General features: G+C 37.6%; 4 protein-coding genes across 5 annotated transcripts; all 4 read right to left on the bottom strand.

Moving 5' to 3' along the window:
* Window positions 1-74: 74 nt before the first annotated feature.
* On the bottom strand, window positions 75-1845 carry LOC109171484 (pentatricopeptide repeat-containing protein At1g33350). Its single transcript, XM_019320514.1, has one exon. The coding sequence runs from the start codon at window positions 1748-1750 to the stop codon at window positions 152-154; it is 1599 nt and encodes a 532-aa protein (XP_019176059.1). The 5' UTR covers window positions 1751-1845; the 3' UTR covers window positions 75-151.
* Window positions 1846-10778: 8933 nt separating this feature from the next.
* Window positions 10779-17155, bottom strand: LOC109171535 (mucin-17). Of its 2 annotated transcripts, XM_019320555.1 has the most exons (7): window positions 15861-17155; window positions 15647-15755; window positions 15224-15344; window positions 13826-14557; window positions 12251-13721; window positions 11984-12166; window positions 10779-11554 (listed from the first exon to the last, which is right to left on the bottom strand). In XM_019320555.1, the coding sequence occupies exons 1-7, from the start codon at window positions 16054-16056 to the stop codon at window positions 11118-11120; spliced, it is 3249 nt and encodes a 1082-aa protein (XP_019176100.1). In that variant the 5' UTR covers window positions 16057-17155; the 3' UTR covers window positions 10779-11117. The 2 variants fall into 2 exon arrangements, with proteins under 2 accessions (XP_019176100.1, XP_019176099.1); XM_019320554.1 differs by having other exon boundaries at window positions 11984-13721; window positions 15861-17154.
* A 3922-nt stretch (window positions 17156-21077) lies between these two features.
* LOC109171490 (subtilisin-like protease SBT3.15) lies at window positions 21078-22220 on the bottom strand. The gene is made up of 2 exons (XM_019320524.1): window positions 21989-22220; window positions 21078-21325 (listed from the first exon to the last, which is right to left on the bottom strand). Exons 1-2 carry the CDS (start codon window positions 22218-22220, stop codon window positions 21078-21080), a joined length of 480 nt encoding a protein of 159 aa, XP_019176069.1.
* Window positions 22221-22782: 562 nt separating this feature from the next.
* On the bottom strand, window positions 22783-23930 carry LOC109171489 (subtilisin-like protease SBT1.8). The gene is made up of 2 exons (XM_019320523.1): window positions 23696-23930; window positions 22783-23030 (listed from the first exon to the last, which is right to left on the bottom strand). Exons 1-2 carry the CDS (start codon window positions 23928-23930, stop codon window positions 22783-22785), a joined length of 483 nt encoding a protein of 160 aa, XP_019176068.1.
* Between the last annotated feature and the right edge of the window lie 1899 nt (window positions 23931-25829).

Raw genomic sequence — 25829 nt, 5'->3', positions numbered from 1 at the left:
ATCATAGCGTTGGGGCGAGACAGAGAGAAGTGATTGCTAGCCAGACATTCAATAAATTGGTGCGAAGGATCGTCAATCAATTAATTGATTTGGAAAATAAAATAAAGCCTTGTAGTGTATATGGATAGTTGGAAGGAAGCTAGCAAGCAAATTATAGGAGGCTAGTAGAGATGACTAAAGATTCCAAAATGGAATATATTTGTGCAGTCTTAGGGTGCGATTTATCAACAGAATAGAACTGACTAACTTGTTTGTCAATCTCAATCCAACTGCAACCCGGCAGCTTATACGCATTCTGCTCATTTATGCTCTTCCTTAACCTCAATGCATCATCCCACTTCTCAAGCCCCCCACATAAATTAGCCAACATTGCATAATAACCACCATTGTTAGGCTCCATCTCAATCAACTTCTTTAGAGCAAACTCGGCCAAATCGGTACGCCCATGAATCTTACACGCGTTAAGTAAAGAACCCCACACAACTTCATCCGGGGGAACCCTCATCCCCTTAACAACTTCCATCATTTCGTTGAATCTACCAGCCCGACCTAGAAGATCGATCAAGCAACCATAATGATGAATCTCGGGCTCAATCATGTACTCCCTAGTCATTGAATCATAGTAACTAAGCCCTTCTTCGACTAATCCCCCGTGTGTGCAAGCATTTAGTAACCCAACAAATGTCACTCCATCGGGCTTTACTACATCGCCATGTTGCTGCAACATCTCTGCAAACACACTTATAGCGCCTTTCCAATGGCCATGAAGAGCAAAAGAATTAATTATAGAGTTCCAACATGTCAAACTTCTCTTTGCACTTGTGTCGAAAATCCTTCTTGCTTCTTTCAAACTTCCACATTTTCCATACATATCAATCAGAGCATTCAATGTGAACGAATCCAAACGAAGTCCAATCCTAAGCATATACCCATGAATGCACTTCCCAAGTTGAAGCATTCCACAGTGTCCACATGCTGAAAGTGCACAGACAACAGAAGTCTGGTTGGGTCTATTCCCATTCCCATTCCCCATCCTTTCCTCCAAAACCAACCTCCTAAAAAACAAAAGTGCTTCCGAAAACAAGCCATTCTGTGTGCACCCTGAGATAACCGAATTCCACGATGGAGTATCTCTCAGTGCCTCAGGCATTTCTTCAAACACTAAAATGGCATCTCCCATCTTCCCAACTCTAGCCAACCCAGAGACCATAGCAGTCCAGGACACCACGTTCCTCTCAGACATTTCGTCGAACAGTTGTCTAGCAATCCTAATATCAGCCGAAAACCTAGAGTAGGAATCCAAAAGCGCCGTTTGCACAACCGGGTATTTCCCAAAACCCGTTTTCTCAATCTGGGCATGCAGCATTGGAGTTCCAAAGTTCTTCACCACCTCCAGGCAGGACTTGAGGGCTAAAGGAAAGATGAACTCGTTGGGCTTGGAACGGCCTTTCCGGACCATTTCGCTATACAACAGAAAGGCAGAGGTGTGATCCGAATGCAAATTGTAGGCTGTGATCATAGCTGTGTAGAGAAACACATTGGGGGATTGGAGGTGGTCGAAAATGAAGCGAGCATAGGCAAGGTTGGAGAGAGAGAGGGTGCAAAAGCGCACGAGCTTGGAGGCGTAGAATTGGGTGTGGCCATGGCCGATGGTGATGAGATGAGCTTGAAGCTGCTTGAGGTGATGGAGATGGCTGCATTTCTCAAGCACTGCTTGTACGTGAAGGTTTAAGTTGGAGGATGGCGGCATACGCTTTCGTCTCAGTTCTGCAACTATATTCAAATCCGCATCCTCTTCCTCCTTTCTTTTCAATGCCGGAGTTCCTTTTCTTTTTCCAAAAATAGGGATCTTTAATTAATTAATTATTATTATTTTAATATTTTTAGCACTATTGACTTTATTACAATTTGCATCTATTCAATATATTTTCTCAATCAATTATAGCCTTGTTATCTCTCAACTAGAGTCACAAAAGTGCCAATCAAACACAATGTTCTTCACACTTATTATTACTCCTTCTGTCTCATTTTATGTGTATGGTTCAGGTAAAAAGAAAGTTATTTTTAATATAATTTTTCATAATATTATTCCAAAAGGCTGAACCCCAACCCTAAGGGCCCCCACACCCCGGCCCGACAGAGCGGTGGGAAGTTGTAAATCATGGTGACTCAACTGAACATTAATCACAGAGGCTAGACCGGTGCTCACTGCGCACAAGGAGCCCCCCCTCACTTTGAGAGGCTGCTGGTGAGACTCGATTCCTGGTCATTATTCCAAAGAACTAAATAATACTAAAGAAAATAAACTAAGAAAAAAGAGTTGATTTGACTAATGAATAATAAATTATATTAAGAAAGTTATTTTTAATATAATTTTTCATAATATTAAATTTAGTATTAGTATACAAAATTTATATAATTAGAAACTACACAAAAAGTAGTATTAAACACAACAAATCAAATTTAAAAAGAACTAAATAATACTAAAGAAAATAAACTAAGAAAAAAGAGTTAATTTGACTAATGAATAATAATTATGACGGATTAAATAGAACAAAGGAAGTATTAAATAATACTCCCTCCATCCCACTTTACATGTATTACTTTCCTTTTTAGTTTGTCCCAAAATAATGTCATCTTTTCAAAATTGAACATAACTATCACTTTACATTTTCCAATTTACCTTTTTGACTTTTCAAATTTCTAGAGATAAGTACAATTGTACTTTGTATAAATAACACCTACTTTTGAAGGAAAAAATTAAAAAGTTAGTAATATTTGTTATATTATATTAAAAATCATGCAAAAAGTAAATTAGATAATCAATTAGGGACGAAAGGAATAACAATCTAATCTATGTAGGACCAAAAAAAGGAGGACAATTCATGCACTACTCCAGCTTGAGGAGCCTATCAGCCTAACTCCTAAAATAGTAATCTTTATTTTTGCAAGAGGCATCATTTTGAATTTTGAATTTATATGTTGAATCAAAAGTTTCATTGTGAATTGTGTAATATATTTTAGTTAAAATATAGTTATTGTTCGAAAATGTAAATATTATCTAGAGTTTTTTTTAATGTTTAAAAATATCTGTCAAATGTTTCTTTAATGTTTTAAATTAAAATAAATATAGTCTATCTCTGTAGCACCTCCACTTTTCTATCTCTTAATCACAACTCTAATCCATCATTAACATAAACTAAGCAGCGGAATTAAGAACTAATAGATAACTAGTGGGAATGTCACCGCCACAACTACCACTCCGTGGTGATTGCACAGGCTAAGGGGTAGAACTAGAAATAAAATAAATATCTAACTTCCATAATAAATACTGAAAAAACATAAGGGGGAAAAAGTTACCCTAAAAGTCTACATCATCATCAAAACCATAATAATAACCATGAGTCTAAATCCGGAAACAAAGTCATCAACATAACTAGAGTTTAGACATCTCAAACTACGAGACTAATCTAACTCGATCTCTTCTCACTGTTGGGCCCACCTGAAAGGGTTTTTTGCAAGTAACACATAGACAAATAAGAAAACACCTGTTAGCACGAAGCTAAGTATAACCATACTCAACCCTGTAAAGCATTATAACATATACTTTGAAAACATTTGATTTCTCTAGTAAACAACAAACTCATCTCAAATCATTTTTAGATCTATCACATACTTTCTAGATGCTTGCAACCTATAATGTCACCTGGCATGATTATATATAAGACTGAACACTTAGATACTTCAACATATAAACCTCTCAATTAATTTAACAAGCATCTCATGCTCACAGGTAGAATCATGCTAATAAACCATATAACAGGTATTCTCATGCTCTCACATTCTCATCACATAAACTTGATATACAAGACTTCAAATATAACAAAACAATAATGCTCGATGAACAATCTTAAATCAACATTCTCATTATGTAATCTCATGCGATATTCTACTCAAATGCAATCTCGTGCAATATTATACATCATACTCATATGCAATCTCGTGCAATACTATAATCATACTCATATGCAATCTCGTGCAATACTATAATCATACTCATATGCAATCTCGTGCAATACTATAATCATACTCATATGCAATCTCGTGCAATACTATAAACATATGCAATCATGTGCAATTCTATAATCATATGCAATCTCGTGCAATACTATATATATACTCATACACTCTTTATAAAAATAGAGTACTTTCTGTGGAGGTCTCTTTCTTACTTTCTTTCTTACTTTTGAGTCTCTTTTGACTCGCTTTCTTTCTCTTGAGTCTCTCTTGACTCTCTTTCTTTCTTTTACTCGTAGACAGCTTAGGGTTTCACCGAAGCGTGAATTACCCCATCGGGAGCGGCATAAATCCGACCCAATATCTCCTACCGTCTACGGAACCAATCTCGTAGTTCTCTCTCTGTGGAATCAGGTATCGAACTATTAGTGTGCACACCCCCCTGACCAGGATCTAAAGCCTGGCGGGAAGTTTCCAACCTCGTAACGTGGGAATACGCCGCGTTACATATACTGGGACCGCAATGTCCATAAATATCTCCCGAGAGGACATAGTCCAACCGGTATCCTCCAAAACCTCACCAATATAGATAATACATAGATATATCTCTCATGCATCAATCTCATGCATGCAACAACTTTACTACTCCTCAATGCAGCAAAGAATGATATACCACATGCTCATGACTTTTTGAAAGTAATACTTGGGCTCACGTTGACCCCTTATGCATTTTGAAATATGACATATGTGAGATGCCAAAATACTATATACATGCTCCTAAGCCATGTATAAAATAACATGAAATACTCAAGAATATAATATCATGCTCGGTTTGCAACATGGCAAATTCTATACATTTCTAACAACAAATTATGCTTCGAATCTCATTGATCAAATATCACATTCTAGTCATGCTTTCATAATAAATCATATTCCCAAAGGATCATGCTTCTCTACTCAATACAAAAATATTATCAGATCACATAGTCAAGTATTTCTCATACACAATGAACTAACAAATATATGAACTGTGTAGCAAATCCTTCAAAAAATCCTTCATAATATACTCATTTTTTTTTTATCCAAATTCAACGAAATCAAAGCCAAAACGTGCGTCGAGACGACCCCGAAGAGCCGAGCCACAAGGTCCCGTAACACTTGGCTCGAAACGACACGTAGCTGAGCCACAAGGGCTCGGTCACTGCACAAAATCTTCTCAGATCAATACTCAGGGACCTGGGGCGGGACTCCTCAAGAGCCGCCCCATGTGCCCCGTTACACCATCGGGTCTAGGCGGCGGCCCCCCTCTAAGGCCGTGCCCTAGACCCGTGTAACCCCGGCTCTAGCCGGCGGCCCTCCTAATGGGCCGCGGCTAGGGCCGCTGGTCTGATCTGGTGCACTCTGTGTGTGCACCAGATGGCATTTTCATCTGCAAACTCAAACCAAACAAGTCCAAAACATCCTCAACAACTCAAAGACAAATACTAGATCACTTCTAAGCATAAACACAACAAAATCTCATATTTTCTACTCATTTCTACTCAATAACAAGGCTTCACAGAGCCAAATTCAAGAAGGAATCCATGGGGTTATACCTCTTGTAGTTTCTTCTTCTAGCTTGGATCTCTTCTTCCTCCCAACTTAGCTGGCACCTCCTTCACCACCTAAACTTCCCAAACAAACCATACAACCTTAGCCTAAAACCTCAGAGGATGGATGAAACTAGAAGAGAAAATGAAAGCTAGGATTGAAAGGGGAAGAAGATGAACTTACTATGTTGTTTTTCCCTTTCTACTTGGTAGGCAAAATTTTAGAGAGGCAAAGAAAGAGATCAGGAAATCAACAATGGAATAGTGAAGTTTATATAGGGTCCAAAACCCTAGGTAGAAAGCAAATGATTAGATGAAGGCAAAATGGTAAAAGCTTGGCTAGATGATGTTCTCAGGCAAATGCCATCTTGGAGGAATGTGATTCACCTTGTATCATGAACCAAGGCTAGAAATGCTAACTTTAAATACTTTGGGGTTGAAAATGAATTTTCTCAAAAAGCTATTTAGATGAACCCTTGTTTAAAGTCTTTTTGAATTCTCCCGGTCTCACTTAGATGAATTTCTCGATTTAAAACTTGGTACGCGAAGTACCCGAAAATTAAGAATTTCGAATAAAATAAGTTTTGGTGTCGAATTAACTTGAAATGTGACAAAAATAATTTATTCAAACACCAATTGATCGCAAAAATTGTAATGGAGTGAAAATGACTATTTTGGAATTTCTTAATATCGGATTTATAAAATAAAAATTTTGGGTTGTTACAATCTCATACGGACAACTCAGTTGATCCTTGAGTGATAGATTATTAGCAAAAATATAGTATTCAATTAATGAGCTGTAGAGTACTGTAATTTAACCCTCTACTATTGACGTTTAAATATACGCAATATTATTTTCTAAGATCAGTTGAAATATTTAATGCAAATTATTTGCAGTAAAGATCAAATCATCAACATAAAGATAAATTATAACAATATCACAAAAGTTAATGCATTTGACATATAGAATATGCTCATAAGGATATCTCAGAAAATCGTTATCTAAAAACATAATAAGTGTCAATACAAGTTATGTCCTTGATTTTTGTCCCTTTTTTATATGCTAATAAATATATACATTTTGCTTTAATTGTTGTACATTCATTTGCATTGGACAAAATCACCCTTACACCGTTATAACACCCCGTTAGTTTTTAATATATCTATCAATTTTACCATACACCTACATCTATCATATCTTTTTCCTATTTTTAATTATCATTTTATTAAAATTATCATATAACAATTAATTTAATTATAAATTATATTTTAATTAAATATTTTATATGAATGTTAAATTATATATGTGTATCATATATATATATATATATATATATATATATATATATATATATATATATATGTATGTATATTATTTGTGTATCCATATCAATATATCATATATGTGAGTGTTAGCTTAGTATTATTTGTAAATTATTATTATATAAAAATATAATTTATTTTTTTTGTTTTGATCACTATATTATTCAAATATATGATAATTCAAAAGTATCATTACTTTAAGAAATTGCAAAACATAATTTTAACTAATTTTTAAATTTTGTTACTTACAAATATTTTAATATTGGGCATAAGTTTTCGCGCATCGCGCGTACAAAATGCTAGTAAACAAAATAAGAGTCAATGCAACTATACTAGGCCCTAGATACTTGTTAAACCTTATTTTCTGCACCTTTCTTCACATATTCTATAGGTTGCTCAACACACATACACACACACTATATATATATATATATATATATATATATATATATATATATATATATATATATATCTCGCTTCTTCAAAAAAAAAACATTAAAAAAAGTGGACATAACATTCATTTGATGCAATTTCTAATTATTTTGTGCAGCAAGAGAAATAAGCATTCAAACTGTATCAAGTCTACTTACTAGAAAAAAAAAATCTCAAAATAATCAATACCTGGATTTTACTTATAACCCTTTGCTACCCAGGACTGAATTTTAGGCTGTGCAAGCTGGGCTACCGCACAAGGCCCCGAATTTTAGAGGGACCCCAAATTTTAGAGGCCCAATATTTAATTTTTACCTAGCTAGGGCAAATTATGCTATGCGCACGTGCGCACCTTGCAAGGTGCGCACGGCGCTAAAACGGCGTCGTTTTCTGTGAAAACGACGCTGTTTTAACTAAAAAAAAAAAATTTGTTCGAAACGCCGTTAACGGCATATTCGTTATGAAATTATGAATATACAGTTATGACATTATGAATGTACAGTTATAGAATTATGAATGTATAGTTATGGAATTATGAACTTACAATTATGAACATATAGCTTCGAAAATTATGAATGTTCGGTATGGAATTATGAATATACAGTATGGAATTATGAATGTACAGTTATGGAATTATGAATGTACAGTTATGGAATTATGAATGTACAGTTATGGAATTATGAATGTACAGTTATGAAATTATGAATGTACAGTTATGAAATTATGAACATAGAACTCTGACATTATGAACTTACAATTATGAACATAGAGCTTCGAAAATTATGAATTTACAGTTATTGAATTATGAATGTACAGTTACGGAATTATGAATATACAGTTATAGAATTATGAATGTACAGTTATGGAATTATGAATGTACAGTTATGAAATTATGAACACAAAGCTGTGAATATATGCTCATATAACGAAGCGGTCTGAAATTAAATTAAAAAAAAAAAAGAAAAAAAAAAAGAAGAGGGAAGATAACGGTGCTTGACGGCACCGTTATCCGTGCCCATGAAGCACGCTGGGCACGAGCCCACAGCATAACTATCCCCTAGCTAGTTTAGAAATAAAAATTATAAGTTTTCAATTATTCTTAAAAGGTTTCATGAAGTGTTGTTAAAATGTGTATTTATTGTATTTTAATTTCAACTTGAAGGTCAAAGGTTCAAAACTTGTATATGTCAATTATAAAAATTATGATTTTAGAGGGCCTCAGTTATTACCGGAACAGGGCCACAAAAAACAAAAATCCGGCCCTGATGCTACCAACTATGCTTTAAAATGGTCAACCTCACCATTTGACTTGTATTTCGTTCTGTAGATCCACTTTACTCCAATTGGCTTCTTTTCGGGAGGTAATTTTGTTAGTTCCCAAGTAACATTATCTTTAGTAGCACAAATCTCTTCATCCAATACTTTAAGCCAATATGTTTCTGCTGCAGCTTCCTCAAAAGAATTATGGTCACAATCTACAAAAAGAGTAAAGTAAACAATTTCTTCATCAGACATGTCATCATTGTGACCAAAACATAATCTTACAAGCGATGTGGTAAGTGGTGTTCGTGTTGAGATCTCCGAACTGAAGGCTTTGGCAATGACAAAGACTGAACATTCTTTGGAATGAATGCTCATCAACATGTTGATATAGACATATGTGATTGCTATATGCCGAGATCAACTTGCCTTGGGAAAAATTCACCGAGGTATTGAATTATTGATTACTCCATTTTTGGGCAATTAGCTGGTGTCAAGACATCAAAGTATGCTTGGAATATCTAAAAGAGTCAATTGGGCACAAAATTCAAGTTACAATCGTTGCGAAGATTGTACGATTGATGTGAGATGACCTCTATAGAGACATTGGATATGTATTTCTCTCGTCTTATTAATCTTGTGAATAAGATTAACTTATATGGAGACACTATTGATAATAGTGTAGTGGTTGAAAAAGCTTTTCAAACTATGCTAATGAAGTATGACCATGTGGTGACTTCGATAATAGAGTCACACAATACTAAGCCCTTATCAGTTGCAAAGCTAAAATGTATGATAGAAAGTCATATTGATAGGATTGCATTAAAACTAAAATCAGAAGAATCTTTGAAGAGCCAAGTTACTCTTAACATGACTAGTTCTAATCAAAGAGGTGGAGGATCTGGTAGAGGTCGTGGAAGAGGATGAAGAAGATCTAGAGGACGAGGACGTGGTAACTCCAACTAAGGAAGAGGTTGTGGCCGGTAATACCAAACAAAGTAATAAGTTTCCATTTCATTACTACAATTGTGGAAAGTATGGACACAAGATTGCAGTATAACGATAACGATCGTGAAAATCAAGCAAACATTGCTAAAAAGTCTGGTGAGAATACTATTGAATCTTAAACCTTACTTTTAGCTATTAACATTTTTTTTTTGGCAAATTAGTTTTTGGATACTAGGTGTAGCAATCATATGCTTAGGAAGAAAGAATTGTTTTCTGAACTAAATGAAGTTATCTGGTGTAGGGTGGCATTTGACAATAAATCAAAAGTGTCAATTTTGAGAAAAGGTAAAGAGGTTCAAAATTTCATAACACAATACACAAAAAATCACAACACGAGACACATACACATGTTATATATTTACTTATTTTTTAAATCTGATTTAGGTACATAATTTGTGTTCATAGATACAAAATTTCACGACACAAACCAAAAAAATTCATAACATAATACACAATTACTAATTTGTTTCAGGTACATAATTCATATTACTATCGGTGAGACTCGATCCATAACAAATTTCACCTCTATAACCAGTTAACCAACTCATGCGAGCAAATAGCTGCCAATAGTTGTATGTGCAGTGAATTTATACAAGAATATTTTACAATGTATCAATTACTATATAAAAAAAAATGGTGGTGGCATCTTTATAAACAATAGCCATTCTATTTATATAAAAAAAAAATATTATTGACTTTTTCTAGTTATAGTAATAGCCATAATAATTATTATGGACTAGGGTTTACGGTTCACTGTAGACCTATTTTCATTCCCTCACTTTTACTCCATGATGTAATAATGAATGATTAATTTTTTTTATCCTGTCCGTCTCAAGAAAAATGTCAATATTATAATTTTGTAAAATGAAGTAAAAATTAAAAATAGAATTTGAAAGTAGTAGTATTTTCCTAATATAAATTACCTTCCACAAACTATCAGTCCAAGATGTGGGTGGTCCTATTAAATTACATATATATGAAATCTTAATCAATATGTATTGAAGGGAAAATTCAAATTTCATATGCCCCTCGGATTTGCTGCTCTGCTTGCTGCCTTGCTTGCCTATGGAATAGAATATAATTTGAATTGGACAAAATTAACCCTCCCCAAAAACCCCATTGCCATTTCCTTCAAATTGTTCAAGTGTAGAAAAGAGGAGAAAATCTACTAAGGAATTCATTATAGCATGAAAGTGCAACAAGAAAATTAAAGAATTCACACTTGCTCTCTAGTGGAAAACTACAAGCCACATACAAGTGATGTAACAAGAATATAGGCAATGGGGCATTCAATTCAAGAACCTCCAATGCCTTGCTATTATCAGCCTAACAAGAATTAAAAACTTTACAATGATTATGTTACTTTAAAATTCAATTGGAAGCAACAAAAAAAGCAATAGGAAAATATCCAAATAGCGTCCATATCAAATTATGCCCAGCACCAATTTTCCTGCAAATTAGCTCGATTAACAACGTGGAAAGGCAGACTCACATGATTGTGCAGTTGCATTTTGATTCCAGTTTCGGAGGAGGCTTCATGGTGTCGCCCTTACTAGGAGACCCAACAATACGAGCCATTGGTTTCTGGGTTTTCTCATCGCTGTCTGTGTTGCTTGGAAGCGGTGGTTTTGATTCAGAATCCATCAACTTTTGTTTAACTTTTTGAGAAGATCTAGAGTTGCGCCTGGCTGTGGTTCTACTCCACAGATCCCTTCTATCTGGACTAGCTTTGCCGACAACAGTGAGCATTGGTCGGGAAGCATCCATCAAAATACAATTTTCCTTGCCAATGGCTATATCTGCAGCCTTATATGCCAAATTGTGGACAATCGAGCTGCAAAACAGTATTGTATCTGTTGCTTCTTCTAATGTCAGGCTTCTTGTCTTCACTCCAGCTTGTCCCTCAACCACCACAGTTGATTCCTCTGTCCCAAAACACATGAACAGGAATGTCAGAATCTTTAAGGTTCTTCTCATTTTTAATACAAAAAAGGACTCCAATATAGGTGTACGGTGGCAATGACACCATAGTATGAATTTCAGAACATTCTATACTTGAGATTCCAAATGTTGTAGAAGGCGCTAGGCAGCCGAGTAATAATAATAAGAAAAACAGCACCAAAAAAAAAAAAAAAAAAAAAACACTCAGACGAGTTGGCCCACTCAGGCGCCTAGTTTGACCAACTTGGCGCCGAGTTGGCCGACTAATCGGGCAGCCGACTAATGTCTGCCTAAGGGTAAAATCCCCTCGGCCTAGGGGCGCCTAGAGCCTAATAGGTGCCTAGGCGGCCACCCAGGCCAATTTTTGCAACATTGATTGCAAGTAGGACGATTAAAGTGTAAAAGATGTGTACCATATTCATGATTGGATGAGTCTTCTACTTCAACAGGATCTGTAATATCATTGTCAGTTGGTGTATGTAAAGCACACTTCTTTACTTCATCTGCACTGTCCCTTGAACTGCCATCAGATTGCAAATTATCTTTCTCAATTTCTGTTCCACATTTTGCATCCATACACTCCTGCTCGCAAATTTCTGTCACATGCAAATTGACAACACAAGAATTTGGCACATCTTCCTTAACATCCGATGAAACAGGATTAATGTCTGAGGAATTACCTGAGTTTGTTATGTTGTCACCATTCTCAGATAAACTACACTCAAAGTTTGCAGCTGAAGCTTCATCTGTATGACTTGTTGGATTCGAGGAAATTCTACAAATACTTTCACTCTTATCTTCAGTGCATAAGTTCAATGATGATTCTTCTGGATCTACATTTTTAACCTCAGTATTTTTTTCCGTTTGGGAAGCAGATACCTCAGCCTCGTCTTGAGAACTTGTTGTAAGACTCAAAGGTTGCTGTGCTTGACTTGAAGTAGCAGACAAAGATGAGGTGGAGCGTTGGAGTTTTGTATAAATCTCATTCCGGTAAGTTTCTACGTCTGGCTTTCTCCCACTGGACTGCCGCTGAATACGAGCCTCTATTTGTCTAGTTGAGCCAAAATCAACCGAAGATGAGGCAGATGCACTGCCATGTCCAATGGAGCTTCTCATGCTGCTTACACTGTCACGTACGTAGGATAGATCATCATAAGCAATGCTAGTGGCACTGAGTGTCCTGTTTTGAACAATATGGCCTTTGCCACTACTGGACCTCTTCAGCAGCAAAGAAATACCGGCACCCTCTGGGACATCAACAATCGCATTAGGGTGGTCGGTGAGGGGCCGCGGTTGTTGATAGCCAGTGTCACAATCAGATGTACAAATGGTCGAGCGACTATTCACTTGGTGTGTGGCAAGAGAGTGCTCGCCTCCTTCCACATGCATCTGATCAATGGACTTATTTGAAGTCAAGTCCCAGCTGCTCTCATTGCAGAGGTTCTCGCAGTAACTATAAACCTCTTCAAGGTGACCAGCCTTCAATTCACCCTTGCATGTTACTTCTGACAATTTGGGTGAAAGTTGAGATGTCTCGTAAGTATCTACTGGCCCATATTCTATGATATCTGTAGAAACTCCGGGAGAATCAGTGCTGACCATCATTTTAGTTAACGGGGAACTCAAACTCGGTTGTGCTTCCAAGCTTTTGCAGTCTGGACAGAGTTTGGGATCCTCTTCAATTGATTTACTCCAAGGGTAACTCTTGTAGCATTTGGAACAAATTACCAGAAGCTCGAGAGCATCAGCTTGTGCCACAACAGTTTCATGACTCAATACTTGAGAAGTTGCAGCGACTATCATTTCTTTCTCCAGTGGTCTGAAATCTTCAGCAACAACCAATTCAGAATCAACTACAATGGAACCATCTACTTTACCATCAACACTATCTAGGGTAAACACTTCCTCCGCATCATGATACAATGACTGTACACGTTCACTATTCATATCCTCCTGATTTTGCTCAACTTCTTCAGTGTCATGTGCAATACTCATACATTGATCAGAGCTAGCATTACTGCTGGTTGTGACTGAAGAGTGTCGAGATCCAAGGGTACGGTGTGCAGCACTTGCTTTGCCTGAATAGAATGTCGAACTAGGTACACTTGATAACAAAGGCCTGAACATATTATGCGGGCTTTTCCGCTGATCCTACAAACAGAGAGGAGAGGAGCATTTGTAATCATCATGTTTGAAAGGTTCAATTCAAATGCTCTTCATTTTCTAAATCCAAAAAAAAAAAAGAAAAAAGATACCGTTTGTCGAAGTGCCAAGTCAAAGGATCTCTTTGGAGCAGAACTCGAAGATATTACTCTAGTTGTCTTCTTGGTTAAACCCTGAGCTTTATTGTGTTGGAATGTCCCAGAGCTTCTCGGACCTGAAGGGTCTGAACTGGTGATGGGAATTGATTGTAGAGATTCTGTGTCATCATCACCAGATGATGCAACTGAACCTTTGCTATAAAAGCTAACTCGGTCCCGTTCATGACTATATGTTGAACTAACACTTCTAGCTGGGGACATTGACTTTCGGGCTGACCTGGATCCATTTCTTGAAGCTGGCGAGGACCCCCTAACATATGATGTTGGTCGGTCTGCCAAGGAAGTACGAAGGTTAGGAGGTGCCTCCAAGGAAAATCCTGGAATATTAGATTGCCATGCCCTAATCTTAGGTGATGCAGAGTTTCCTCTATTTGTCTTAACAGGGGATGTACCCCTCACCCTGGTGGCAGCTGAAGTAGCGCTAGAACCTGTGCTCAGTCTTCTAGGAGTTGGGGTAGAAGACCTCGGAGGAGGTGTTGAGGGTTTATTGGGTGAGGGAGATGGTCTCCTCGTAGGAGTAGCATGTCGCAAACTTGGAGGTGGACTTGAATGGGAAGGAGAAGAAGGCCTGCCTCTTGTCTGATTTGTATTATTGCAAGACCGAGGAGAAGGGCTTAGGCGATTCGGGCTCGCACTACCTCTGCTACTTCTATAACTCCTCTCCATCTGTATATCAAGCCACAAATGAGAATGCCAAGGAGAAACAACAGAAAACATGGAAAATGTTCTCCTTATTCATGTAAACACACATATATACAAAGATTAATGATCAAATGAGAACCCCTCGAACTTGCGAACCAACATGAATGCACACAATCGTCTAAAAAAATGAATGCACACAAACTATTCAAAGGTAGATTGTGTGCATTTATGTAGACGATTCTGTGTATTTATGTACAAGTTCGCAGGTTCTCACGGGAGGAAGAGTTCTCATTGGAACATCACCCTATATATATATATATATATATATATATATATATATATATATATATAGAATTACATTCATGTAAAAACAAAGCTTAAAATACAAACGTGTGGACATTTCTGGATCGTTGGATTTTAGGTATCTAAGGTTGTGATTAGTTTTTATGATTTTATGTGTTGCCCGCCTGTGTGCACCGTCGTTCATGGGCGTGTGCACGCCGGCCCAATATTGTGGATTCACACATGCATACTATATTGGATGTGCATTGTCGTTCATGGATGTGTGCACACCCACATTTAGGTGTGTGCACGGTATATGTCCACATGTTTGTATTTTAAGGGTGTTATATATATATATATATATATATATATATATATATATATATGTTCCACTTAGACTGCACTTACCGTAGATGACCTGGAGATTGAAATGGGTTGACTTCGAGGTCTTCCCCTCTGTGCAACATTAGCTTGTGGTGTCTCATCATCCAAGGAAGGAAAAAGAGGAGTATCCGGTGGAGTTAATAACCTTTCAATCAAGAAGCTCAATTATTAAACAAGTAAGATAAACAGCTAAATAGCATTTCATATAGAAACAAAATAAACAAACAGGGATGAAGAAGCTCATATAGTCTCTAAGTTTGTTCCTAAAACGAATAACAAAATGCATGGTTCCACATCCTAGTACCAAAGTTATTACATCAAATCATTACTAGCCAAGTTAGAAGAATGAAATTGGATATATACTGAAGGCTAAGGCCAGAATCCCAAAATGTCAGCCATTAATGCATGTTCAGAAATAGTAAGAAATTTAAAGATATAAAGACCAACCAGTCATAATCATTCTTGTCTCCCTCGGCATTAAGCAGCTCACTGCTCTCTCCGCGAGCAGGAATGGATATCCCAAGCTTATAGTCCGAAAAGTATCTAAATTTAGTTGCTGTCAAAAGGCACCGAACATGGGAAATCGTGAGTCCATATTGATGGGAAAGAATTAAGTACTACGTCTATAAAATGTAAAAGTAGAGGAAATTCCAGGAATTACAGCATATGTCATCAAAGTCATCCTTGGTGTCAAGCAAGAAATTCTCTCTTTCTCGGCTTTGCACCTCATTGAACAAAGCAAGGTCATCATCCTTCTCCCTGAAAGCGATCGAGCTTTCTAGACTGCGGCCTCTCTTGTGATTTTCTGTCTTGAATTCCCTTCCAGGAGAACGTCTCATTGCCGGTGAAGGAGGCATTTCTCAGTACTCTAAGTCGGGTAATCAAAAAATTCCTCTAAGATGCCTCATGAACTGGGATCCAGCTAAACTTCCTTGACAAAGAACATAATAATCCAATCCAATCCACATTCACATCAAAGTGAGAATATGCAGAACCAGAACACTAACATATAACCCCTTATTCCACTCCTTCACCAGCTAAATCTGATATAATGCAAAGCTCCTCAAAATTTCCTTTACAATTAACCATTAAGAGACTTCCCAACTAAAGATAGCAAAGAATGCCCAATATAGTTACCAATAAAACCCAAATCACAGTAACCAAATGCGAAGCAGTAACAGTGGAACTCAAGTGCAAATCAATCACAATTCGATTAAAAAACTAATACTTCACGCCCTGAAGGTCTCTGAACCCTAACCTAACCATACACTACACAAAGCAAGCAAGCAAGCAAGCTAGCTAGCTACCCTCAAGCCAAAATTCAAACTTTTCAACTGCAGAATTCGCGAGAAAGGCTTGAGCTTCAAGCAAAGAAGCAGAATTTAACAGTGCCCTTTGACTTACCGCCGGCAAAGACAAACGGCTTCAACTTTTCAACTCTACTACTGGGGAGATCGCAACCCACCAAAAAGTGTTCAAATTCAGAGAATTCCGGAGCTAGGAAGTGGAAACCCAAACCCGGATCTGCCCGCATTTGAGTAGATCAAGGAATGTAGAGATCGGTAGATCAACTCAACCCCTAGCAAAAATGAATACAATTAACATAAATTCATGGGTGGGGTGGGGTGGGGTGGGGTATACAGCAACGCAGACAAGAAGCACGTGAAAGATGGATTGCGAGGAGGGAAAGGTGAAAGTTGAGAGCAGAGCAGAGCATTTGGTAAGGAGAAGAAGCTTTCTTCTTTGCTTCTCAGCAAGCTTTTCTCTAGTATTTTTGTTTTTGTTTATTTTCTTTTTATCTTCTTGGCAATGGCAGTAATAATAATAATAATTCATGAAATTTGTTTGAGGGAATTAATTATAATTATAATTAGAAGCAGTAATAAGTAGATTCATGCGTTGGATGAAGACCCATATGTGATATGCCTGCCTGCTTTTCCACTGTTTACTTTTCTTTTCTGGCCATAAGATGGGATGTCGTTTGTGACGTCCCAATTCCCCAGATAAGGAACTATTGCTTGCCAATACGCTGCTTTTTCCATAGTCCGGTTAGAATGTTAGATCAGTGATTAATGAGATTATGTGTTTTTTTTTCCTTTAATAATGAATGAATACATTTTATAAATTAACAGTGTAAAATGTTTTGATTATGATTGTTTTTTTAGCTGGATTTATGCCCATTGGAATAAACATCAATGATTAGAGGAGGTTTGCAACTAAAGTAGTTGTAATTTGACCAATAATAATTGACAAATAATTATCAAGTAATAATAGGGGTTATATTTGAGATTAGGGGTGAACGATTCGATTTAAAATTGAACTGAATATCGTTTGGTTTCATATATAATAAATCTAAAATTTTAAAATTTAAATCCCTAATTGACTAATTATGCTAATCTGCCATCTACTCCACTCTTGTAATCCATCTTCGGGTATCCACCATTTACTTAGCCCTTTTGCTCTGCCTTTCTGCTCCACAGCTTCCGCCTTCCAATCCCTCCACTACTAATCGCCTAATATATCCTACTTTCCACCTCTGGCCTCTTCCTCGCGGCCTGCGATATTGCAATAGCATCGGGACCTAATTACGGTGACTACCCTCACCTGCGACCGAGCCGAGCTTGTCGACAAGAGCGACGTACTTTGCCTCCCATGCTTCCTGTCTCTACCTCCCCTGTCGGCGAAGGTAGGTGACATTGTTTTCTTCTAATTTTCTGCTCCAATCTTCTATTATAATATGAAATTTCCAGCCTTGAAGGCCGAATTCCCAGTCTTGAAGGCTGGAAATTTCCGACCTTCAATGATGGAAATTCCTACCTTAAAGGCCAAAAGTCGAAGATTGAAAATTTCATCCAATCTTCGACACTTGCCTGATTCCATTTTCTTCACTTCTTATTAAACCTTAACGTTCATAATTTGTTTAATTGGTGAAGTTTCCATCTTCTTGTTGAACCTTAGTTATATAAGGGATGTTTGTGAATGTTGATTTGACTTTTATGCGGCTTGTTGATTAACCGGGCTCATTGGACTTGTTGATTGAATTTGAAAGTTCAATTTATCAATTGTTGAATAGTTGATTTTTTTTTTTTTTTTGATTTTACTGATTCTTGTTCTGCATATATTGGCTATACATATGGATAATTCTTCATCTTGCCAACGAAACACTACAACGTCTACAAGTGAGCCAACTGAAGAGTCGGTTGAGCAAAAGATGAAATGCTCAAGTAGTACAATTCCACCAAAACTAATTGCTCCAAGGTCTGAGATATGGGCTCACTTTACAAGGTTAGAGGACAACAAGGATAAGTTTACATATAATTATTGTGGTAAAGAATTTAAGTGTCCAACACCCAATGACACTAATGGTTTGAAAGCCCATAACCAAAGATTACTGCATTTAAGAACCATCTTGAGAGTGAAACTCAAAAAACTCTAACCCTAGATGAAAGTGCAAGTGTTGTAAATTGTGGTAGTAGTAATCTTGTGGCGATATGGTTTAATAAAGATGCTTGTAGAAAGGGAACTATTAAGAAGATTATTTTGGATGAATTACTTTTTTCTTTTGTGGATGTATCGGGGTTTAAACATTTCTGAAGTGTTGTTTGTCCAAAATATAGAGTTAATTTCCAAAATGATCCTCCGACTATAGCCTTTTTCTGAAATTGGTTCCATGACTTTTAAATGCACCCAAAATGGTCATCCGGCTATTAAAATTTAAGACATATTGGTCCTCTGTTAGCATTGGCATCAAGTTGGCATTAAATGGAGGGCAAAACAGGAAATTTAGCTCTTCCACTCCATTTTAATCAAATCGTGACTCCATTTTTACAGATTGCGTAGCTTCTTCCTAAAAATTATGTTTTTCTCCCCAATCTGCAATGGCAGAAGTGGAGCGGGGGCCTTGCCCCGGTGGATTTGACGAGGAAAGCGAAAGGAATTCTGGCAAAAATTGGTGGTTGAGGCAAGAAGCTTTAGCTTTGCTCAAAATTAGGTCTGATATAGGTGTTGTTTTCATGTGGAGGTTTAATTTGAATGAAAAATAAAAGGTTGATGGAATTCAAAGAGATAAGTGTTTGATTAATGTTTATTTATGGAAAATGACAAAGCTTGGATACCATTAGAGCTCCAAGAAATGCGAAGAGAAGTTTAAGAGCATGTTTAAATATCACAAAAGGACCAAAGAAGGTCGCGCCGCGAAATCAGATGGCAAGGCTTGCTTCTTCAATTAACTCAAGCATTTGCACACCTCATCCAATCCTTCATAGCTGCCACTGGTGGCATCTACTGTTCTCTCGCCAATGGTCGTCACGACGCCGATTGGAATCCTCCGCGTTCGGTCCCAGTGTCGCTACCTTAGTTTAATATTTCATCAAGGCAAAACACTACTTCTGGTCATGTAAACCCTCTTTCTTCATTTCCAGCAAAGTTAAGGCCGGTGTGTGTGCTGATTCCGCCGGGGGCGGTGAACCATGCATTCCCGGGGAATGCATTATCGTATTCGACCTCGTCGTCGGGCGTGGATATCATAGAGTGGGATATCAGGAAGCATTTTATTTTGAGGAGAGGAAGACTAGTTTTTACAGAAAAGCTTCACAATCTGCGAAAATGGAGTCGCAAGCTAATTAAATGGGGTAGACGAGCTTAATTTCCCGTTTTGCCCTCCATTTTAATGCCAATGCTAACAGATTACCAATATAGCTTAAATTTTAATAGTCGAAGGACCAGTTTGGGTGCAATTGAATGTCATAGAACCAATTTCAGAAAGCCATAATCGGATGACCATATGGAAATTAACTCTAAAATATATTATCCATTCAAGAAGAACAGTCACAAGAGATGTAGTTGAAATGTACATGAAAGGAAAAGCTTTATTGAAGAACATGATTAGTGAGTAAAGAGTGTCTTTTACTACTAATATACTGCTGCAAGTACTACTACTATTAGTTATACGGTTATCACTGCTCATTATATTGATATGAACTAGCAGTTGCATAAAAAAAACTATCAGTTTTAAGCCAACCTTTTTTTTTTATCATAAAGGTGTGACGATTGCAAACTAACTTGAGAATTGTTTGATTGATTGGGATAAAAAAAAGTGTTTGCTATCACAGTTGATAATGCATCTGCCAATAATAGTGCAATTAGGATCTTGAAAAATAAATTAACGTGTTAGAGAGATGAATCATTAATATTGGATGGAGAGTTTATGCATGTGCTTTATTGTGCACATATTTTGAATTTGATTGTAAAAGTGTTCTGGTAATGGTGGGTAGTAGTTTGGTTAGTGTTCGTAATGCAGTGAAGTATGTGAGATCATTATACTCTAGATTTCAAGCATTTCACATACGTGTAGAGCAAGATAAACCAGAGAGTTTGATTTTAGACTGCAATACTAGATAGAATTTTACTTATCTCATGTTGTCTAAAACTCTCAAGTATAGGGCAACCTTTGACTAGATGGCTGATGAAGACAAATTGTATGATGCTTACTTTCAAGATGATGGAAATGGAAAAAAAAAAAGTTGGGCACCATTGTCAAATGATTGGGAGAATGTTTGTCGATTGGTACAATTCTTGAAACTTTTCTATGATGCAACTTTGACTTTTTCTTCAAAAAAATAAAGAGAAAATTTCAATTTTGGTGCACTGACTATTGGTGTTTCGTTAATTGCAACACTCGACTTTCAAAAATGTTAATTTTGTATCTTGACTATGCAATTTTTATCAATTTTGGTCACAGCGGCCAAATTACCGGCGAATTGTGACCGAAAAATCTGAAGTCAAAATTTGAACCTAATTAGAAGGGGTAAAATCATCTTTTCTTGTTCCTTCCAAATTGGGAAAGCCAATTGTTGACCAAATTAAACCCCTCCTTTCTCTAATCACGCGGCGAATCGGACTCTCCGGCAAGGATTCTACCCGACGCCATGCGAGAACCTCTGGTGTAGAAACTAGCGCCGATTAGCTTTTTATTGTAGTGGGTTTTCGGGTCAAAATCTGCGGCGGATTCGCACCGGCAGCGCCACCTCGCCGGCACATCCGTCACGCCAGAATTGTCGAAGCTCTTCGACTCCAGCCACACCCCGGTATCCAGAACCCCCACGATCATGTCTTGAGCAGCTGCCTCTGGCGAGCCATGTTCGTAATGCAGTAAAGTATGTGAGATCATCATACTCTAGATTTCAAGCATTTCACATACGTGCAGAGCAAGATAAACCAGAGAGTTTGATTTTAGACTGCAATACTAGATAGAATTTTACTTATCTCATGTTGTCTAAAACTCTCAAGTATAGGGTAACCTTTGACTAGATGGCTGATGAAGACAAATTGTATGATGCCTACTTTCAAGATGATGGAAATGGAAAAAAAAAAAGTTGGGCACCATTGTCAAATGATTGGGAGAATGTTTGTCGATTGGTACAATTCTTGAAACTTTTCTATGATGCAACTATGACTTTTTCTTCAAAAAAATAAAGATAGAATTTCAATTTTGGTGCACTGACTATTGGAGTTTCGTTAATTGCAACACTCGACTTTCAAAAATGTTAATTTAGTATCTTGACTATGCAATTTTTATCAATTTTGGTCACGCCGGCCAAATTACCGGCGAATTGTGACCGAAAAATCTAAAGTCAAAATTTGAACCTAATTAGAAGGGGTAAAATCATCTTTTCTTGTTCCTTCCAAATTGGGAAAGCCAATTGTTGACCAAATTAAACCCCTCTTTTCTCTAATCACGCGGCGAATCGGACTCTCCGGCATGGATTCTACCCGACGCCATGCGAGAACCTCTGGTGTAGAAACTATCACCGATTAGCTTTTTATTGCAGTGGGTTTTTGGGTCAAAATCTGCGGCGGATTCACACCGGCAGCGCCACCTCGCCGGCACATCCGTCATGCCAGAATTGTCGAAGCTCTTCGACTCCGGCCAAACCCCGGTATCCAGAACCCCCACGATCATGTCTTGAGCAGCCGCCTCTAGCGAGCCATGTTCGTAATGCAGTAAAGTATGTGAGATCATTATACTCTAGATTTCAAGCATTTCACATACGTGCAGAGCAAGATAAACCAGAGAGTTTGATTTTAGACTGCAATACTAGATAGAATTTTACTTATCTCATGTTGTCTAAAACTCTCAAGTATAGGGCAACCTTTGACTAGATGGCTGATGAAGACAAATTGTATGATGCCTACTTTCAAGATGATGGAAATGGAAAAAAAAAAAAGTTGGGCACCATTGTCAAATGATAGGGAGAATGTTTGTCGATTGGTACAATTCTTGAAACTTTTATATGATGCAACTTTGACTTTTTCTTCAAAAAAATAAAGAGAAAATTTCAATTTTGGTGCACTGACTATTTGTGTTTCGTTAATTGCAACACTCGACTTTCAAAAATGTTAATTTTGTATCTTGACTATGCAATTTTTATCAATTTTGGTCACGGCGGCCAAATTACCGGCGAATTGTGACCGAAAAATCTGAAGTCAAAATTTGAACCTAATTAGAAGGGGTAAAATCATCTTTTCTTGTTTCTTCCAAATTGGGAAAGCCAATTGTTGACCAAATTAAACCCCTCATTTCTCTAATCACGCGGCGAATCGGACTCTCCGGCAAGGATTCTACCCGACGCCATGCGAGAACCTCTGGTGTAGAAACTAGCGCCGATTAGCTTTTTATTGTAGTGGGTTTTCGGGTCAAAATCTGCGGCGGATTTGCACCGGCAGCGCCACCTCGCCGGCACATCCGTCATGCCAGAATTGTCGAAGCTCTTCGACTCCAGCCACACCCCGGTATCCAGAACCCCCACGATCATGTCTTGAGCAGCTGCCTCTGGCGAGCCATGTTCGTAATGCAGTAAAGTATGTGAGATCATCATACTCTAGATTTCAAGCATTTCACATACGTGCAGAGCAAGATAAACCAGAGAGTTTGATTTAGACTGCAATACTAGATAGAATTTTACTTATCTCATGTTGTCTAAAACTCTCAAGTATAGGGTAACCTTTGACTAGATGGCTGATGAAGATAAATTGTATGATGCCTACTTTCAAGATGATGGAAATGGAAAAAAAAAAAAAAGTTGGGCACCATTGTCAAATGATTGGGAGAATGTTTGTCGATTGGTACAATTCTTGAAACTTTTCTATGATGCAACTTTGACTTTTTCTTCAAAAAAATAAAGATAAAATTTCAATTTTGGTGCACTGACTATTGGAATTTCGTTAATTGCAACACTCGACTTTAAAAAATGTTAATTTAGTATCTTGACTATGCAATTTTTATCAATTTTGGTCACGCCGGCCAAATTACCGGCGAATTGTGACCGGAAAATCTAAAGTCAAAATTTGAACCTAATTAGAAGGGGTAAAATCATCTTTTCTTGTTCCTTCCAAATTGGGAAAGCCAATTGTTGACCAAATTAAACCCCTCCTTTCTCTAATCACGCGGCGAATCGGACTCTCCGGCAAGGATTCTACCCGACGCCATGCGAGAACCTCTTGTGAAGAAACTATCACCGATTAGCTTTTTATTGCAGTGGGTTTTTGGGTCAAAATCTGCGGCGGATTCACACCGGCAGCGCCACCTCGCCGGCACATCCGTCATGCCAGAATTGTCGAAGCTCTTCGACTCCGGCCACACCCCGGTATCCAGAACCCCCACGATCATGTCTTGAGCAGCCGCCTCTGGCGAGCCATGTTCGTAATGCAGTAAAGTATGTGAGATCATCATACTCTAGATTTCAAGCATTTCACATACGTGCAGAGCAAAACAAACCAGAGAGTTTGATTTTAGACTGCAATACTAGATATAATTTTACTTATCGCATGTTGTCTAAAACTCTCAAGTATAGGGCAACCTTTGACTAGATGGCTGATGAAGACAAATTGTATGATGCTTACTTTCAAGATGATGGAAATGGAAAAAAAAAGTTGGGCACCATTGTCAAATGATTGGGAGAATGTTTGTCGATTGGTACAATTCTTGAAACTTTTATATGATGCAACTTTGACTTTTTCTTCAATAAAATAAAGAGAAAATTTCAATTTTGGTGCACTGACTATTGGTGTTTCGTTAATTGCAACACTCGACTTTCAAAAATGTTAATTTAGTATTTTGACTATGCAATTTTTATCAATTTTGGTCACGCCGGCCAAATTACCGGCGAATTGTGACCGAAAAATCTGAAGTCAAAATTTGAACCTAATTAGAAGGGGTAAAATCATCTTTTCTTGTTCCTTCCAAATTAGGAAAGCCAATTGTTGACCAAATTAAACCCCTCCTTTCTCTAATCACGCGGCGAATCGGATTCTCCGGCATGGATTCTACCCGACGCCATGCGAGAACTTCTGGTGTAAAAACTAGCGCCGATTAGCTTTTTATTGCAGTGGGTTTTCGAGTCAAAATCTGCGGCGGTTTCGCACCGGCAGCGCCACCTTGCCAGCACATCCGTCATGCCGGAATTGTCGAAGCTCTTCGACTCCAGCCACATCCCGATATCCAGAACCCCCACGATCACGTCTTGAGCAGCCGCCTCCGGCAAGCCATGTCCCTTCCCAAGCCCGAACTCCACATCCAGCCCGAGAAATTCAGGCGTACGGGTCGTGTGCAAACTGTACACCGAATCCTCATAGACACCAACCACCGCCTCCGACCGCCTGAGCCGCTCTACCTCGCCGACACCTAATGCGGCTGTGAAGCCGTGATAGGCGGTGGTGTAGGTGTACAAAAGGGAGTCCTCTGAGGATTGGAGATGGGCGGTGTACCAATCCCGGTGAGTTTCGAATGAAGAAGGCTTTTCGTGAAGTTTCATGTGTACGATGTATGTTTTCTTCGCCACCGCCGCAGTCGCCGCACATGGTCGGAGGAGATGGAGGGGTTTAATTTTGGTCAACAATTGACTTTCCCAAATTGGAAGGAACAAGAAAAGACGATTTTACCCCTTCTAATTAGGTTCAAATTTTGACTTTTGATTGTCCGGTCACAATTCGTCGGTAATTTGACCGGCGTGACCAAAATTGATAGAAATTGCATAGTCAAGGTACTAAATTAACATTTTTGAAAGTCAAGTGTTGCAATTAACAGAGCTCCAATAGTCAGTGGACCAAAATTGAAATATATCTCAAAAAAAAAAAAAAAAGTAACATATAATCATTGTTTCAATGATATATGCTCAATTAAAGCAAATTTGAATGTCTTCATTTGTAGTAGAAATGTCAACATGAGTAACATGCCTTTTAAAAGCTTCTTCTCGTACTATGCTAACATTTCCAAGTTCAAAGCTTTTATTCAAGTACAAAAGTCTCTGTAAAAAGTGCTTTATGTATTTGTCGATAGACATAATTCTAATGTTGACTTTATGACACTTTCTAATGTTGACACTTTGGCGAAATCATGTCACTTCTGGAATTTATTTATCAAGAAAATGTGGAAAATTTATGAAATGTTCAATATTTAATATATGCCAAAGTAATTGAAATGTTTAGTAAATATGCATGCTTTAAATCAACATGCATTTTGGAAAGAAATAGAAGCTTCGGAACATAGTTTGAGTTTCTTTGTAGATATTTTCTATTTTGGGTCAACTTGATATTTTTAGATCAATGTAGTGGATAGATGATTCAAGGGATT

This window comes from Ipomoea nil, unplaced genomic scaffold (assembly GCF_001879475.1).
Source record: "Ipomoea nil cultivar Tokyo-kokei standard unplaced genomic scaffold, Asagao_1.1 scaffold0319, whole genome shotgun sequence".
Taxonomy (NCBI): Eukaryota; Viridiplantae; Streptophyta; class Magnoliopsida; order Solanales; family Convolvulaceae; genus Ipomoea; species Ipomoea nil.
Note: the sequence above shows the minus strand (reverse complement) of the source record. Positions and strands in the feature narration are given on the sequence as shown.

Excerpts from the sequence above, each read along its gene's own strand:
- LOC109171535 (XM_019320554.1), bottom strand. The coding sequence starts at position 16,056 with ATGCCTCCTTCACCGGCAATGAGACGTTCTCCTGGAAGGGAATTCAAG. Across the intron at positions 15,756-15,860 it reads TGACTTTGATGACATATGCT|CAACTAAATTTAGATACTTT; the intron begins GTAATTCCTGGA and ends GCCTTTTGACAG. Across the intron at positions 14,558-15,223 it reads CAATCTCCAGGTCATCTACG|ATGGAGAGGAGTTATAGAAG; the intron begins GTAAGTGCAGTC and ends CTTGATATACAG.
- LOC109171490 (XM_019320524.1), bottom strand. The coding sequence starts at position 22,220 with ATGATCTCACATACTTTACTGCATTACGAACATGGCTCGCTAGAGGCG. Across the intron at positions 21,326-21,988 it reads TGATAGTTTCTACACCAGAG|AGGCAGCTGCTCAAGACATG; the intron begins GTTCTCGCATGG and ends ATGGCTCGCCAG.
- LOC109171484 (XM_019320514.1), bottom strand. The coding sequence starts at position 1,750 with ATGCCGCCATCCTCCAACTTAAACCTTCACGTACAAGCAGTGCTTGAG.
- LOC109171489 (XM_019320523.1), bottom strand. The coding sequence starts at position 23,930 with ATGATGATCTCACATACTTTACTGCATTACGAACATGGCTCGCCAGAG. Across the intron at positions 23,031-23,695 it reads TGATAGTTTCTTCACAAGAG|AGGCAGCTGCTCAAGACATG; the intron begins GTTCTCGCATGG and ends ATGGCTCGCCAG.